At 32.1% G+C, this 17547-nt stretch overlaps 2 protein-coding genes across 2 annotated transcripts; one reads left to right on the forward strand and one right to left on the reverse strand.

Moving 5' to 3' along the window:
* The first annotated feature begins 368 nt into the window (after positions 1–368).
* LOC107912680 (receptor-like protein kinase FERONIA) lies at positions 369–3294 on the forward strand. The gene is made up of 2 exons (XM_016840980.2): positions 369–776; positions 975–3294. Exons 1-2 carry the CDS (start codon positions 559–561, stop codon positions 3220–3222), a joined length of 2466 nt encoding a protein of 821 aa, XP_016696469.2. The 5' UTR covers positions 369–558; the 3' UTR covers positions 3223–3294.
* A 12666-nt stretch (positions 3295–15960) lies between these two features.
* On the reverse strand, positions 15961–17422 carry LOC107910993 (receptor-like protein kinase FERONIA). Its single transcript, XM_016838899.1, has 3 exons — positions 17117–17422; positions 16363–17023; positions 15961–16127 (listed from the first exon to the last, which is right to left on the reverse strand). The coding sequence occupies exons 1-3, from the start codon at positions 17420–17422 to the stop codon at positions 15961–15963; spliced, it is 1134 nt and encodes a 377-aa protein (XP_016694388.1).
* Between the last annotated feature and the right edge of the window lie 125 nt (positions 17423–17547).

Below are 17547 nucleotides of genomic sequence, written 5' to 3' on the forward strand. Positions count from 1 at the left end.
TTTTTCTTTTGAAAACACATTTAATTTGAGACGTATGCCCTGAAGAAAGAGTCAAATTGGGTCCTAGCTTCAGGCATCCACTAATAAGATGTGGATGAATAGAATGACCACTGAATACAGTTCTCAGTCTCGTAAAGCTATCCTTAAAAAAATCAATAAAATCTTATTAAAGATAAGTGCTCAAACTAAATGCTTTTCGCTTTCCAGAAAATTGTCGCGTTCCCATGGTTGAATCAGTCCTATGGCTTCTTTTCGAAAGTTAGGGGTCCCAACCAATCCATCCATCCATCCATCCATCCCCTGTTTTGGTTCGCAACTTTAAGCTATCCAATGGAAATATAAAAACAGTCCGGTCTTCATCACCTTATCATCAAAAGCTGTGCATCACTAATAATATCAAGTTTACCTGACTTCGTTAAGGTCTTTAAAAAAACAAAACCCTTAAAAGGCCCCCTACCCTGTTCTTTTCTCAGATTCCATCTTCATCGCCTGCTAATTAATAAGCATGAAAAATTTTCTTTCCAATCTGTAACGAAGTAAGATTTATAATTCAATTCGATGCTCCCTTTCTTCCTCTTCCTCCATCTCCTCTTCTCTTTTACTTCAGCCGTGAACTCAGCAGCTTATACCCCAACCGATTATATTCTCCTCGACTGTGGTGCACCATCATCATCCAGTCTAGTATCCGAAGATGGGCGGGAATGGACCACTGATGAAGGGTCCAAATTCGCTACCTCTAATTCCGAGAACGCTTCATCTAATTTCAGAGCCACCAGGCAAGATCATTCTGTTACTCAAGTTCCTTACATGACTGCTAGAGTTTTTCATGATAAATTCACTTACAGTTTTCCAGTATCAGCTGGTCTCAAATTTCTTCGTTTTTATTTCTACCCGGTTCAATACTCTGGCTTTGATGGAGCCACTTCTTTCTTCTCTGTTACCGCTAATAATCACCTTCTCCTGAAAAACTTCAGTGCCTATTTAGCTCTTTCTGCTGAGGATGGTCAGCCAGCCTCGTTGATCAAAGAGTTTATGGTACCTTGTTTCGGAACCGAGAAGCTGATTGTCACCTTTTCGCCATCGCCCAACTCTTTAGCCTTTGTAAACGGTATTGAAGTTGTTTCCATGCCGAAGGAATTGTATGTAAAACACCAAGAAGACTCTGTATCTTTTGTAAATAGTAAAATTCCCTTCGACATTCCTGATGCTACTGCTTTCGAAACTGTTTATCGTCTAAACGTTGGTGGAAAAACCGTGGCAAACGTGGATGACACCGGAATGTTTCGAACTTGGCGGGATGATTCGACTTATATCTTTGAAGGTGCATCTGGAAATGTTCCCAGTCGGTCCAACATTAGTATCAATTACACCGACATCCCGGCTTATACGGCTCCGGCTATTGTCTACACCACGTCAAGAACTATGGGGCGAGAGCCACATATCAATGAGAATTACAATCTCACGTGGAACTTCCAGATTGACGGTGGCTTCGGTTACCTCCTTAGGCTCCATTTCTGCGAGACTCAATTGGAAGTAACGAAAGAAGGTCAACGTATCTTTGACATATTCATCAACAATCAAACTGCAGAGCATGATGCCGATGTCATACATTGGAGTGGTGGTAACAGCATCCCGGTGTATAAAGATTATGTTTTGTACACTCCAAGTGAAGGTCACAGCAAGCAAACACTATGGCTGGCTTTACACCCTACCAAACCTGCACGGTATCAGGATGCAATGCTCAACGGTGTAGAGATCTTTAGACTCAACCATTCAGACGGTAGTCTTGCAGTGCCAAATCCTGAACCAAGTTTGAGTGTTTCACCACCGTTGCCCAGAGCCCCGAAAAAGAAAAAGGGGTGTTCACTAGTTATGATCATTACCATAGCTGTCTTTAGTGGCGTATTTGCTCTTTCTCTCATCATATGCGTTTTCATTTACAAGCATAAAGTTAGGAGAGTAAAGGATTCAGCTGTCAGCGAACCAAAATCATCATGGGCGCAACTACCTTGCCCATCAAACTCCACATGTGCTACCAGCGTTTCCTTACTACCGTCTGATCTTTGTCGTCGGTTTTCGATCGTCGAGATTAAAGAAGCCACCTTGAATTTCGATGAGCAATTCATTATCGGGTCGGGAGGATTCGGTCACGTATATAAAGGTTGCATTGATGGCGGGTCGACTACGGTGGCCATCAAAAGGTTGGATTCATCATCAAGGCAAGGGATCCGGGAGTTCCAAACTGAACTCGAGCTACTCTCCAAGCTACGCCATGTCAATCTCGTGTCCTTGATTGGTTTTTGTGATGATCTGGGGGAGATGATACTCGTCTATGAGTACATGGCTCGGGGGACCCTTCGTGATCATCTTTACAAAACGAAGAACCCTCCTTTATCGTGGAAAAGGAGACTGGAAATATGTATTGGAGCTGCCCGTGGATTACAGTACCTTCACGCAGGTGTGAAGCAGGCAATCATCCACCGGGATATCAAATCAACCAACATACTATTGGACGAGAACTGGGTGGCCAAGGTTTCTGACTTTGGATTGTCTAGACTGGGTCCAACAGATATATTTCAAAGCCATGTGAGCACTGTAGTAAAGGGAAGCGTTGGGTATGTGGATCCTGAATACTACCGAAAGCAACAGTTGACTGAGAAATCCGACGTTTACTCGTTCGGTGTGGTTTTATTCGAAGTATTATGCGCTCGACCGGCAATGATTCCAGGGCTACCAAAGGACCAAATCAGCCTTGCTCGATGGGCCAAGATTTGCCTGAAAAGAGGAAGCCTTGAAAGCATTGTGGACCCCAACTTGATGGGTGATATTTCACCATTGTGCCTAAAGAAATTCGGGGAGCTTGCGGAGAGTTGTATCAAAGATGAAGGAATAGAGCGGCCAATCATGAATGAAGTGGTTTGGGGGTTAGAATTTGCATTGCAAGTGCAAGAGAGTGGGAACATGAACATCGTCTTCATGGAAGGTGGCGATGAGGTGATGAAGTCCTGCAGCAGCCAAACCAGTCCATTGAAGCCGGGAAGAGGAGGAGGAGGTACTACCACGGACGATGATAACGAAGAGTTGTTTAGTGTTTCAGGTGGGAAAGCGTCGGAATCAGGGAGCACGATTAGCAGTGTAGGAAGGAGTATTACACGAGGTGATCTTGATAGAATCAAATCTGAGAGTGTCTTCTCTGAGATTACGAATGCAAAGGGGAGATAAGAGTGTTAGAATGTAACACTCAAATATTACATACTAGATGCGCATTATTTAAATAAAATTTTGATTTTTTTACTTGTGTTGTTTCAATTATCTTTTGATTTTTGTCATTATATATTTTGAAATTAAAATATATATTAAATATAAAAAATATAATTTTTTAATAAAAATTATCTTAAAGATAAAATATAAAATTGATGCAAATATAAAATTTTAACACAAATATTTTATGACATTATTAATAATTTAATTTTAACATAAATTTATAAAGATTTAATATAATTAAATAATTAAATAATATAAATAGTATAAAATTTGAAATTTAATTTAATAATATAAATAGTAGATATAAATAATATTAGTTTCTGATAGAATATATAAATAAAATTATTACTATTTAATTTTAGGAATTTTTTTAGATGATTTTTTTTTTAGTAAAAGTTTATGAAGAAAATAAAAAATGTTGAGAGTTAAAGGAGTAAAATTTTGGGGGAAAGTAAATGGGGAGAAATATTAAAAAATAAATGGGGAGAGGATGGGTTTGAGATAGCTGAAGGGTGGAATGGGAGGAGAGTAAAAGTTTTTGAGAAAAGTGAGAGAGAGTAAAAGCATTCGGGATAAGTAAAAATGTTTGAGAGTTTAAGGTAAAAATGTAAAACATTATAGTTTGATATCCGGTTTATTTAAATTATTCGAGTCATATAAATTTAAAAATTAAATTCAATTTGAACTAGAAATTTTTAAAAAAATTCGAATTAACTTGAATAACTCTATTCGCTTAACTCAAAATAAAAAAAAATTTCAAGTTAAATTAAATTTTACTCACCCCAATAATTGGTATTGCAAATCAATTTATGTTAATCTTTTTGGAAAAAACGCAGTTTTACTATATTATTAACTTTTCATTTTCCATTTCTTTAAACCAGGAAATATGAAAGGGAAAATTTTTCCTAAGTCTCTCCCCTTCATCGTTTGACTTTTCTTCTAAACATCCAATGGGCCACGTGTAAAATTTTGACACATTTCAACGCTGTGAAGGTACGTTCGGTTCGCTGTAATGGAATAGAGCTGTAATAGAATAGAGGCGTAATAGTAATTTAATTGTTTGGTTGAATGGAATGGAATAAAACTGTAATAGTATTCTTATATTTGGTTGAATAAAATAATGTTGTAATAGCATAAGAAAAAAAACTAAAATAACTAGAATACCCTTATCAGAATTTTTTTAAGCAGATGGTTATTGTTATTGTTATTAAATTTTAATAAGATTATTAATATAAATAATAAATAATTTAATCATATTTTAACATAATTATTATTAAATATAATTTAATAAAAATATATAATTTAATAAAATTCTTAATATTAAATATTCTTATATGAATTTACTAAAATCATAATATATAATACTATAAAATATAATTTAAAATAATAATTATTAAATATAATTTAATAAAAAAATATATAATTTAATAAAAATCTTAATATTAAATATTCTTATATGAATTTACTAAAATCATAATATATAATACTATAAAATATAATTTAAAATAATAATTACTAAATATAATTTAATAAAATTCTTAATATTAAATATTCTTATATGAATTTACTAAAATCATAATATATAATACTATAAAATATAATTTAAAATAATTATTATTAAATATAATTTAATAAAAATATATAATTTAATAAAATTATTAATAAAATTATTCATATATGAATTTACTAAAATCATAATATATAATACTATAAAAATAATATATAATCTACTTTATTATTTTTAAACTGCAATACATATTTAATGTGCTAAAATATGATTAGTGAAACAAATAATTTAATTATTCTACAATAAATATATAATTTAATATATAATTTAATTATTTTTATTTTAATATATCACATGTATAAAATCTTTGCAACTTGAAAATCATTTCTTTATCAAATTAGTTGTCATGATATAAAAGCACTTTAGGCCTCGATAATACAATCACAGATGGCATGCCTTAGTCTATTAAACAAAACCTTATGTAGAATTAGACTATCCTTGTGAGTTGAACAAATTTTGAAAATAGTCTAGAGCAATTTGCATAAATTCTTCGTCTTCAAAATCTTTGATCATGTTGGTTTTTTCATGTTGTCAAAGAGTTGAACAATGGATTTTTCGTGTTGTCAAAGAGTTGAACAATGAAAATAGATGGCGAGTGCCTGATCGAATTGATCGGGTCATGTAGGAACAAGGTTCAAGTCTACCGGTCTGTTAGGATGCCTCAGCTGCATACATCACTGCACTTCCACTTGACACCTATCGTAATGATAAACGGCTCGTCTCGCCGTGACCTTCTCTTGAATTCTCAAAACTTCTGTCACTCGATCCCCGCAGGGACAGAGAACCCCTTGCCGTCTCGGCTGTGCTACCGGAGGCTCTGGGGAAGTCGGAATAGGAGAGCACTCATCTTTATGTTGATGCTTTGTAGGTATATGTATAATTGAGCTAAAATTAAAATTTCATCTATATATTGAATTAAAATTAAAATTATATTTATACAATTGCACCAAAATAAAATTTTTAAATCACATTCTACATCAAATTAAAATTTAATGTAATTTTAAGATTTATTTGAAATTTTGTTGTCACTAGCATTTATTCTTAATATTCATTACAGTTAATTAAAACAATATTTTGTTAATTAAAACAATTAAAGACTTTGTAATTATTAAACGGTATTTAATAATTAAATATATAATTTAATTATTTTTATTTTAATAAATTGGAATATTAAAAATAAAAATATTAAAAATAAAAAAAATTAATTTAATTTAATTAATTTTTAAATATATAATTTAATTATTTTTATGCATTTAATTATTTTTATTTTAACTTGAATTACAAAAATATCCAAACTTGAATTACAAAAATAAACAAATGCATTATTTAGTAAATTGAAAAACAATTGCATAAAACCAATCCATAACTTTAAATTTAAAACTTGAATAATAATTGAAAAATAATAGTTAAAATTAAAAATAATAAAAATAAATTTAATTATTTTTTAAATATATAATTTAATTAGTTTTATGCATTTAATTATTTTTATTTTAACTTGAATTTCAAAAATATCCAAACTTGAATTACAAAAATAAACAATTGCATTATTTAGTAAATTGAAAAACAATTGCATAAAACCAATCCATAACAATAAAATTAAAACTTGAATAATAATTGAAAAATAATAGTTAAAATTAAAAATAATAAAAATAAATTGTTTTGCACTAACTATTACAATAGTCACTCAAAACTGATTTGCACTAACTATTACAACCACCGTAGTCAACTAAACAAATAATCGAACAAGAAATGAAACAAACAAGCTAGTCGAAACACTAGTTGCGCATATTCTCAGTAGAAATCAACTCTTAAAACTTGATAAATCCCAATTAATCATGTGCTAACAGTTTGACTTCCATGCTTATCAAACAGTTTACTAGTGTTTACTAGTGTAGATATATAGCAATATGACTATTCTTGATTAAAACAGTTTACTAGAGTTTGAGAAATTCAATTGGGAGACTAATAAGACATCTTAATTGACCTATGCTATCATTTTCTCAAACATGCCATAGTCAAACACTTTACAATATTGTTATTTGTTTAAGAGCTGCGAATTACAATCTTAATCAACCTCAGGTTCTGCATGGCATAGAAAAAGGAACTGCATAGAAAAAGTAATCCATATACAAGAGGTATCTTTAGATACAAAAAGTAGTTCATACTGTTTTGCACATACATATTTAACATTATAAAGAGAACAATATAGCTCATGGTGAATAAATAAAACACAGGGCAAGCTTCATATTCATTAGGCGCAAGGTGAGCAGATTCATGATACAAAAAACAGAACAAGGTGAGCAGATTCAGTAGGCGCAATGGACCACAACTCATAACTAAATTTTCATATTCATTCACAAATCAGGACACCCTATTGAATTTCTTCACTAACAAGGGATAAGCAGATTCAGTAGTTCCAAACGAATGTGTATGATTAACAATCCCTCACAATTTCTTATACCTTTGTTGCTCTAACTCATATCTTTTTGTGTGTGTGTGTGTGAATTGTCCATGTTTGCCATACATTCGAACAAGGGTATGGGATCATAACCTCAAATGATCCTCCAAAAGCAAGGGAAAAAAATAAGAATAAAAAGTGAATATATCATGCATATATGGGTGTGGGGTTCCGAACCTCCAATGGTAATGCATGAAACAACAACAATAGAGATAATCTGTAACACCCCTTACCCGTATTCGACGCTGGAATAAGGTACGAGGCATTACCGAAACATACACTTGTAAACGTATTAAATCGAGTCATAAAATTTCATTAATTATTAAAAATTTCAAATTATTAACATGCTTTTATAATTCTTCACAATATAAATAATGCAACATTTCCTGCCAACCACAATCGAGCTTCCGATAATCATTTCAATACATCTAATAATTGTACATATTACCAATAATAATAATTCAATAACGATAATAAATCACATATCTATATAATATTCATTACCAAATAGCATTCACTTCAATTAAAATTATACAAAATATAGTTCATACGAACTTAACAGCCTAAATTGCAGAAATACCAAAATTCAGGGACATTTTGAAAAATTCTTATTTTTCTCGAATTTCCACCCAATCTTGATCTAAATTAATATTTCATTCAATTTAATAATTTAAATAATAAAAAAATTCACTTCACGCAATTTGGTCACTTTTTTACATTTTTACAAATTTACCCATAAAGTTTCACATTTGTTCAATTTAATCCCTGAACCTAAAACATGTCAATTGGTCAATTTTAATGAAAACTCATGCTAGTTGAATAATCATAAATTTTCCTCCTCCTTCTCTCCATTCCACATCCTTAATGTATATAACATGCTTATAGGTAACATTATCTATAATTTCACCATTTACTTATATATTCATGGAAAGCTGTCCACTTGAGTTATAGTCACTAAATTATTTATATCTTGAGCTACAGAACTCCAAATTAATATCCGTTAATTTTATATGAAACTAGACTCACATATATTCTCACCATAAAATTTTAAGAATTTTTGGTTTAGCCAATAAGTACAGTTTATTCTTTAAACTCATCCCTGTTCTGCTGTCTGACAGTTCCGACCCTTCTTCACTAAAAATTTATTATCTCCTTGTAAAGAATTCAAATGATGTTACCATTTGTTTATATTAAAAATAGACTCATTAAGTATTTAAAAATATAAATTTAAGCCTCTAATTATTTTTATCCAATTTTTTATGATTTTCCAAAGTTAGTACAGGGGAACCCAAATTCATTCTGACCTAGTCTCACAAAATTCATTATATCTCATGATTTAAAATTCCATTACTTACACCGTTTCATCTATGAGAAACTAGACTAAATAAGTAATTCCATATTTTTCTCATCCTCTAATTCGATTTCCACGATTTATGGTGATTTTTCAAAGTTAACCTACTGCTGCTGTCCAAAAACAGTTTTAGTGCAAAATGGTGATTACTAAATTTATAACACCCTTATTCCCTTTCTCTATAGTAATTCCCATCACTTTCTCTTATTTTTCTTCACTAACATATCAAGAACATATAGCCTTATATAATAAAACCCTACATTAAATTCAATTTCATACTTTTTCAATAACATCAAACTCAAAAATATATTGAAATCTTGATGTTCTTACCTTGCCCTATTGATTTCAATCTTTAGCTTGATTTTCTCTCTCCTCCAGCCTCTATTTCTTGAATCTAACTTGATATTCTAGCTCCCCATAGTCTCCTTATCAATTTTCTCTCTTGGTGGTTATGGAAATTTCTTTGAATTCTAAGTGAAAATGGTGGATTTTTGGTAAAAAGGACCAAATTGTAAAGAAAAGGAAACATTCTTTCTTTCTTCTTCTTCTCACGTTGGTGCATGGAAGATGATGGATTGGTTTCTTTTCATCTTTCTTTCCACATATATATATATATACTAAATAAATTAATAATAAAATAATAAAATATCATTTTAAACAAAATCAAATTAAAATATTAATAAACTATTTATTTATTAATATAAAATATCTCCAACATCATCATTATCTTCTAGATTTCTCTCTCTTCTAATTGACCATTTTGCCCTTTATGATCTTTTAAAATTTCATCCTTGAGTCATCACTTAATTTGGTAAAATTATGATTTAGTCCCTCAAACTTCTTCACCTTTTTCAATTTGGTCCTAATCCATCCATTTTTCTTAGTTTCTAGATCAATCCACCCTTAAAATTTTTACACTATTGGTTCTTCAACTTTTTCATATTTACACTTTAACCCCTCAAATTTTGAGTATTTACTCTTGGGTAATAAAATTTTTATCACTTTTGCAATTTAATCTTTTCTTGAAATAATATGTCATAATATACTTTCCAATGTTGACATAACTCAGTTATTCTTTTTATCACTTTATTTCCTTAATTTACCATATCAGGGATATTATCTTACTTTCTTACTATAGAAATTTTCGGGGTATTACAATTTCATAGCTAATTAACCCTTCTAGCTTCTAGAATTCAAATTCTACATTTTATACAAATAGGTCATTTCCTTAATTAATCACTAATTCGATAAAATTTTCATATCAGTATTTTCATGCAATATTCTTATCATAATGCAACCCATGTCATAATTTTAAAATAAATTTTCCTCGTCGAATTTGTGGTCCCGAACCACTGTTCCATTTAGATCCAAAATCGGGCTGTTACATAATCCATAAATAGAAACGGAAAACATCAACTTAATACAGAAACCAAAACATGAACTTAATACAGAAACCAAAACATGACCATTATAACACATGATCTTCTTTATTTAATAGTTTTAATATAATATTTGCAACTTTTTTGGTTAATTTAGATTCCTGGTGCATGCATATATGAATCATACAAAAAAAGTCAGAATCCAATACAGGGAGTACAAAGTTACACTTTTTTTTTATTTCATTTTATACTATTGGATCCAACCTTCTTGTGTGGTATCTCAATTTTAAAAAATAAAAATAAAACGAGATAATAATATTATTACAGCTTACCGTGTTTTATAGTTTGGACGAGAAAAGGCAGGACCTTCTTACATGCAATGTCACTAGTCAACAGGACTGGAATGCTCGCCTGTTTATCCTGGTGAAAATCAAAACGCTATCATTGTTAACATTTCTCAGCATAAAGCCTTCATCTTTTGTGCAAACAAATTTTAAATTAACAGGCCTGGTTTGCAGGACTGGATCCTTGAAAGCCAGCAAGGTTTTATACAATCCAACATTGCAGATCAATGCACATATAGGTATAATTCTCGACCCAGAACAACATTCTTGTAAACTCTAAATCCTGACTCTCACCCAACTAATCAATCTTCTCTAAAGAAAAACTTCAACTTAATACAGAAACCAAAACATGAACTCCAACAAATTTCAAGAAATGCAAATAAACATAACTCAACTAGTCGAAATCACAAGCCATTTGGAAAACAATAGAATCAGTCAAACATGCAATAGAATAAACAAATAATAGAACCACATTGAAAAAATTTTCATTTGTTCAATCGAACATGCAATAGAATCAGTCAAAGAAAAGCCGAATGGAAAACGCTAGAAACGAATCAAAATTAGGAGAACAAAAACAAATATTCCAGATTTGAGCAAAAGCAAAACTAAATTGATTTTACAGAAAAGAAAAGAAAAGAAAAGAAAAACAGGGAAAGAGTGCGAGCATTTTTCATTTTTGATAAAATGGAGAAAAGAAAAGAAACGTGAGAAGAAAAGAAACATATGAGAAGAAGAAGCAGAAATCAATGGAAAGGAAAAAAAATTTACCTTGCAATATGGAAGGGAAATGTCGGAGAGGATGAAGCTGATGAGGGCAGAAAACGAAAAAGAAAATGAGAATTGGGGGGGAATCCCTAATCGGCGCTGAAGGGGGATGGCTATTATAGCCAATGGGGGTAATAGGGGCGGAACAGAATCGGGCTGTAATAACATTACAGCCAACCAAACGCCCGTTTGGTGGTGGGCCCGGGGAATTGGGGGGATTTCAAATTCCCACCCATTGTGTTTGCGGTATGGAGCCAGCGTCAGTCGAGTATGACATGTGCTTTTTAGGGCATGCCACTTTAGCACAGGTATTTCTACATACCCCCCACTATGCCCGATATTCTAAGAAAAGTCCCCTTTTACATAGAAGAGGTCGGAAAGCAAGTTAGGTATCAAAATAAACAAATTAAAAGTATATGTACCACATTGACAATTTTGTTAGAGTATAGGGGTAAAACTTGCCATTGTTGCTTACTTTTTTTAATGATATTTTAATAATTTAATAATTAAATTTATCAATATAATTATACTAATCATGCATATAAAGTTTCGAATCAATCAGATATTTTAATTATATCGAAAATACTATCTATATTAATATATATTTAACTACTGAATTTTTTTACATGAAATCCAAAGTTATTTCATGAATTTTAGTCCGTCGATTCATGAAATTCAAAGTTATTTCATGAAAAATAAACCTGAATTGTAAAAGAGAAGGGGAAGATAAATTTCAATTGGTGCAAGTAGTATAAATAGATAAAATCATATAGTCTTGATTTTACAAGCCCATGAAAATTTTTGAGTAATTCAATAACTAATTATAAAATTTTTTTGTTAAGTGACCAAAACAAAAACTCACCCATAATTTAGTGATTAATAGTGTTGTTTACCCTTAAAAATTTAAGTGGAAAAGAAGTATTTGTTGATTAAATTAGAGAGTTTGAATGTGATGAAACTAGAGTCCGTAAAAGGAAAGGTTTTTGGAAAATGGTACCGTCGGTTTTGAAAGGACTATTGAGGGATGGTGACGGTCATTTCATGTTTTGGTTAGGCTAGATTTTTGGATCTCTTGCTGTTTCTATTAGTCTTTCAATAACATAAAATGAAAAATCTTATTATTATTATTGAGATTTAGCAAAATTTATCTATTCCTTATAAACTTTTAAAACCCTAATCCTTGATTCTAAAATCAACCTTACACCCTAAACATTAACTTTTAAATCTTACCCAACCTTCAAGTCTAATCTAATCCTTGTTTTCAAATTCTAAACTCATTATATCTCAAACATAAGCATTACGTTAGCAATTTGTTAATTTTATTTATTTAATTACCAATAATTAAGGTTAAGATATTGTAAAAGATAATTGATCTCGCGTTAAAAACTGCATGATATTAATTAAGAATTCATTTAAAAATATAAAAGCACATATTTTTATTGAACGCCTAAAAAATGTCTTTTTAGATCTTGTTATAAAAACTATATATATATATATATATTTGTACAATACTTAATTTTCCCAATGGCCTCTCTCAACAGTTGTAAACGCATGTTCGACTTCACGTCTTCTTGATTGTTGTAATAACAATGGTGTCAACTAAGCTAAAGTTCAATCCGCGCTATAAATATTATCTTTAACCAATATCGGACGCTTGGTTCATGGAATATTATATTCTCTTCAATAATAAAATTATGAGAATGCAAGATTACTTATTATATTACTAAATATGTTACATTCTTCTATTTAGTTCATCTGGTTGGAATGTAAGGTTTTATTATTTAGTCGACAGAATGTAAAATTACCTAAAAGCATTTGTTATTGAAGTGTTATTATTATAAATTTTGGGTTTTTTAACAATTAAAAGTAAATAATTAAAACAATTTTAGATAACATTAGCATGCAAATTAAACGTGCACGCTTAACATCACACCTTAGTCCTTATGCTTACTAATTGAGAAATTATTGATTAGCAAGATGAAATAATTTTATTTGATGCAAATGATTTTTATTGATCGATAAATTTGAGATTTTTTTTTCATTTCCTACCTGTTTGTTTTTCTTTTACCCCGAAAAAAACAAAGTTTGTTTGGTAGGGTTCCGCAAATAAAAAACCAAAAAAATTAAAAATTGACTTGAATTTTATTTTTATTTAATTTATAATTAGTTTTAATTTTTATAATATAAAAATACGTATTTTATATTTAAAATAGTGAAAATATCTTAAAATTTCTCTCTCTATATATATATTTTTTAAAAAATCATATAAAAGTTATTGGTTATTTTTTATTTACTAGAAAAATTATTATTTTTTTAGAAATATTTATGAAAAAGACTTGAAGCTTTGCCAAATAATATCCAAAAAGCCATAAAATAAAGTTCATTATATCAAAATAAGTCTAAAAATATAAAACCAAGAATTAATATGAAAAAACAAAGAATCAAATCAAACCAAATTATGATAGATGGTTTGAAAAATCCAAAAATTGGACCAAATCGAATAGATATCATCATACTATCCGGTGCTTCTCTTGTTCGTCCTACATTTGAGAGTTTTCTTCTAGCCCTTTGCAGTTTTCGACGTGGCTACCTTTCTTCTCTTCGGTAGCCTTATCCTTTGGTTGTTGTGCACCACTTTCACCATGGTCCTCCGCTTGATGGAGCTCGTCAATGCTTATGTTTTACCACACTAGCATGTGTGACCAGTGGTTGAAGTCATTCATTGGCCGTGGATCTCTTCTCTGGCTTTAGCCCCGGCGCCATGGTGTTCCTTTTTTGGGTTGCCACAATATGGTCTCTTGAGGGAGGTATAAGATGCCATTGAAAGGTAGTGTATCTACCTTTGCCTTCAACTTTCCAACCTATCCAAGTGGCCTATTTTGCTTATTTTGAAAACCACAGTTATTATATTTAGTTGCTAAAATTTGTTCCTCAGGTTTGTTTGGTTCTATTGAGACTGGATTTTGGCCCATTATAAGTTTTTGGGCTTTTGTATTTCATATCTTTGACTTTTTGTTGACTTTTTGGATGTACTTGTTATATCCTTACAGCTTAGGACACGTGACAACATGAGAAGCTACCAGAAAGACGCCTATGCACGAATCCCTACTCTCCATCGTTTTGGAGGTCACTAGATCATCTACTTCTTGGAGGAAGGCTTGCTTCTACCCAACCTCCCAATTCCTTTAAAAGGATCTTGGCCACTAATCCCTGCGAACGAGCTATTCGCTTATCTTAGAAAGGTCCTCTCCACCCGTCTTCATAAACAAGCCACCCACTCCTAAAGGCATTCGCTTTTTTAGTGTGAACATGCTTGTTATGCCACCAAACACTACCTGAATGTAACAACCTCGTACCACAACTTAAAAGAAATGACAAAATGAGTCCCATTACATACATCCCTCATGCACTCTACAATTATAACATCTCCAAGTAAGGAGCCTCCACTATATATATATCCCCCAACCCGATGAAGAAGAGATCGACCCATAATCATTCTAGCCACCTTATTGTCCTTAGCATGCTCCTTCACATCTTCAACTTCCTTGCTCACTTACCTCCTTTGGCTTTTCGCCTTCTTTACCACTACATCCTCATCCTTGTCTCCCCCCTTATTGATGCATTTGTCAATAATATTTGTATCTCTTTCTTTAGTGAAAACTAGATGTCTGAATAAAAAAAATTAGCATTTTATAAAAAATAAATATTTATTTTTCAAATATTGATATTATCATAATATTCCATATTAAGAGATTTATTTATTAGATTTTTTTAAATCATTGAATATAAATAATAGAAATAATAAAAGTAAGTAAACAAATTCTTTTACTTTATTTCAATATAAGAAAATTATAATTTAAACCTATTTCATTTGAATTTTTTAAAACTTTATCATACTATTTTGTATATAAAGAAAAGATAAAAATATTATAAAATGAATATTACTTTCGAAATCTTACCTTACCAAACTTAAGGAAGAAGCAGTACGGTGATTTCTACTTATATTATCAAAACGTAGCATTATTGAGGAGACAAAAGATTATCGGCTTAAAGATGATCTTTAAAATTCAAACACAGTAACATCATTCCGAAATCTTAAATATAAGACAGCTTGAACCAAAAACATGCTTATAATTATCTTAACAGGCTATCTACAGACATCGTCGGATATGTATCTCCCCACCAGTAGTACCATTATCAGAATAGCTACAACTTTCTGATACGTTTTCAGCATGAAGGTCGTTACACATCATTTTGGAATCTGCTTTATTTGAGGCTCCAATGCATGCTCTAGCATAACCTCTGCTTCACCCATTCTCAACACAACTGTAAGCAATCTGAATCTATCATTCCTTTCAGATATGGATCGATGATATCATAAACGGTACCATTTTTAGTACATTTAAAGATCACATAAATTCCTGGACTTTGAATTGGAAGTTCCCTAAATTTGGATTGTTTTCTACCAAATGAGTAGACATCAGATTTTCATGTCACAGGCTGGCCAAAAAATTCAGCGGGATCAGTGTAGATTCCAGCATTTGTATAATCAACGATCCCTTTCTCGATTTTATCAAATCATTCGACATGCTGAGTGGACCCATCATGGAATACCCGAACTCGGATAGCTTAGGAGCATATCCATGGTCCAAAAGGATGTTTGTGCTGTTAAGTGTAGGTGCAAGAGAATCATTTTATTTTGCTCATCACAAAATCCAATGCGGGTGATGAGATTTTGGGTGGTGCAGCTGGCAAAGGAACTGCACTTCAGTTCGAAACTGTCGATCACCTCCGCCCGTTAATATAAACTCTTCAGGGCAGTAGTAGAAACATCAGACAGCTACAAGCAGGGTTCCATCATCCATGAGTCCTCTGTAAATTGGTTCCCCATAAGTTTCATGACCAATGATCATGTCTTGATGGAAGTTGGTGGTGGCGGCTTCGATCTGGATAGTGAAAATTGACGGCATAGGTGTTCTGGGAGCGACGAATGCTGTTTCTGGGAGGATTTTATTTTGCTCCCAACAAATTCAGATTTGATCTTGGCTACTGTTTCATTTATTGTTTGCAAAATAATTTTGGGATAAAAAATGTTTTATATAACAGGCTGATATATCAGGAACACAACTTAAATTATATCTTCAGTTTCTACACAATATAATTCATGAAATTTGTGATCAAAGAAAACAGTTAGAGGGTACATGATAATGATACTTCCTCACACATAAACTCACCTTGTGGATTTGTACTCTCCATTTCGGACTCCGCTTGCTTCTGCAACTCTAATGCTAGCTCCAATGTCACCTCCACCTCACCCATGGTAGGCCTTTTGTTTTCTTCAAACTGGACACAACTATAAGCAATCTCCAAGAATTTCTTCAAACACTGTGGAGCTATCTTTCCCTTGAGATATGGATCGATTATACTGTAAATTGTTCCATTCTCGATGCATTTACATGCCCAACGATATAGAAATCGTTGATCCATCTCCAGTTCTGCATCAAATATGCGTCTACAACATAGAACTTCAAATAAAACTACCCCAAATGAAAAAACATCAGTTTTATGCGATACCCTGCCAGTGATTGCTACCTCCGGAGCAATGGATGCAGAAGTATAAGCTATATCTGATTCTATTTCAATGGAAATCGGATCCCTTGACATGCTATGAGGCCCCCTCTTGCAGAAACTGAAATTGCAAAGTTTTGAAGTCCATTGGTCGTCCAAAAGGATGTTCTTGCTACTGACATCCCGGTGGATTAGCACAAACTTCGCTCCCGTATGAAGGTAATGTAAAGCTCGAGCTACGCTGATACATATCTCCAGCCTTCGCTTCCATGGGATTGGATCGTGATTTTCAGCATGGAGGTTATCGTAGAGGCTCCCATTGTTTGCCTATTCATACACATGGATCATCTCTTCTTTCTCGTCGCAGTAACCGAGGAGAGATATGATGTTGGGGCGGTGCAACTGACTGAGAAACTTCACCCCATATCTCAATTCCAGGAGCGGTAAATGTGAATCAGAGGTTGGCCTCAAGCGTTTGATAGCATAGAATCCATCATTGATCTTCCCTCCAAATATAAATCCTGTATCACCTACAGCTATAATCATGTTCTTATGGAAGTTGTTGGTAGCAGCTTTGATGTTGGCTAGTGAAAATCGACAACATAATTCCTCTGGAAGTGCTAAACGCCTTGTATTAAGAGCATTGGATTTTGTTGGTCTTAGTTTGGATTTGATCTCCTTCAAAACTTCAGAGAAAGATGGAAGAGTGTGGAAACAAAAACCCATTGGCTTGAATTTTGTTTGTTTAACCGGAAACTTTAGAAAAACAGGAGGGACACGACAGGCTCTTCTCTGAATTTTCAGTATTCGTTGCAATGTTCGTTTTCAGAGACTGAGATCAAACCCAATCC

This window comes from Gossypium hirsutum, chromosome D11 (genome assembly GCF_007990345.1).
Source record: "Gossypium hirsutum isolate 1008001.06 chromosome D11, Gossypium_hirsutum_v2.1, whole genome shotgun sequence".
Classification (NCBI taxonomy): Eukaryota; Viridiplantae; Streptophyta; class Magnoliopsida; order Malvales; family Malvaceae; genus Gossypium; species Gossypium hirsutum.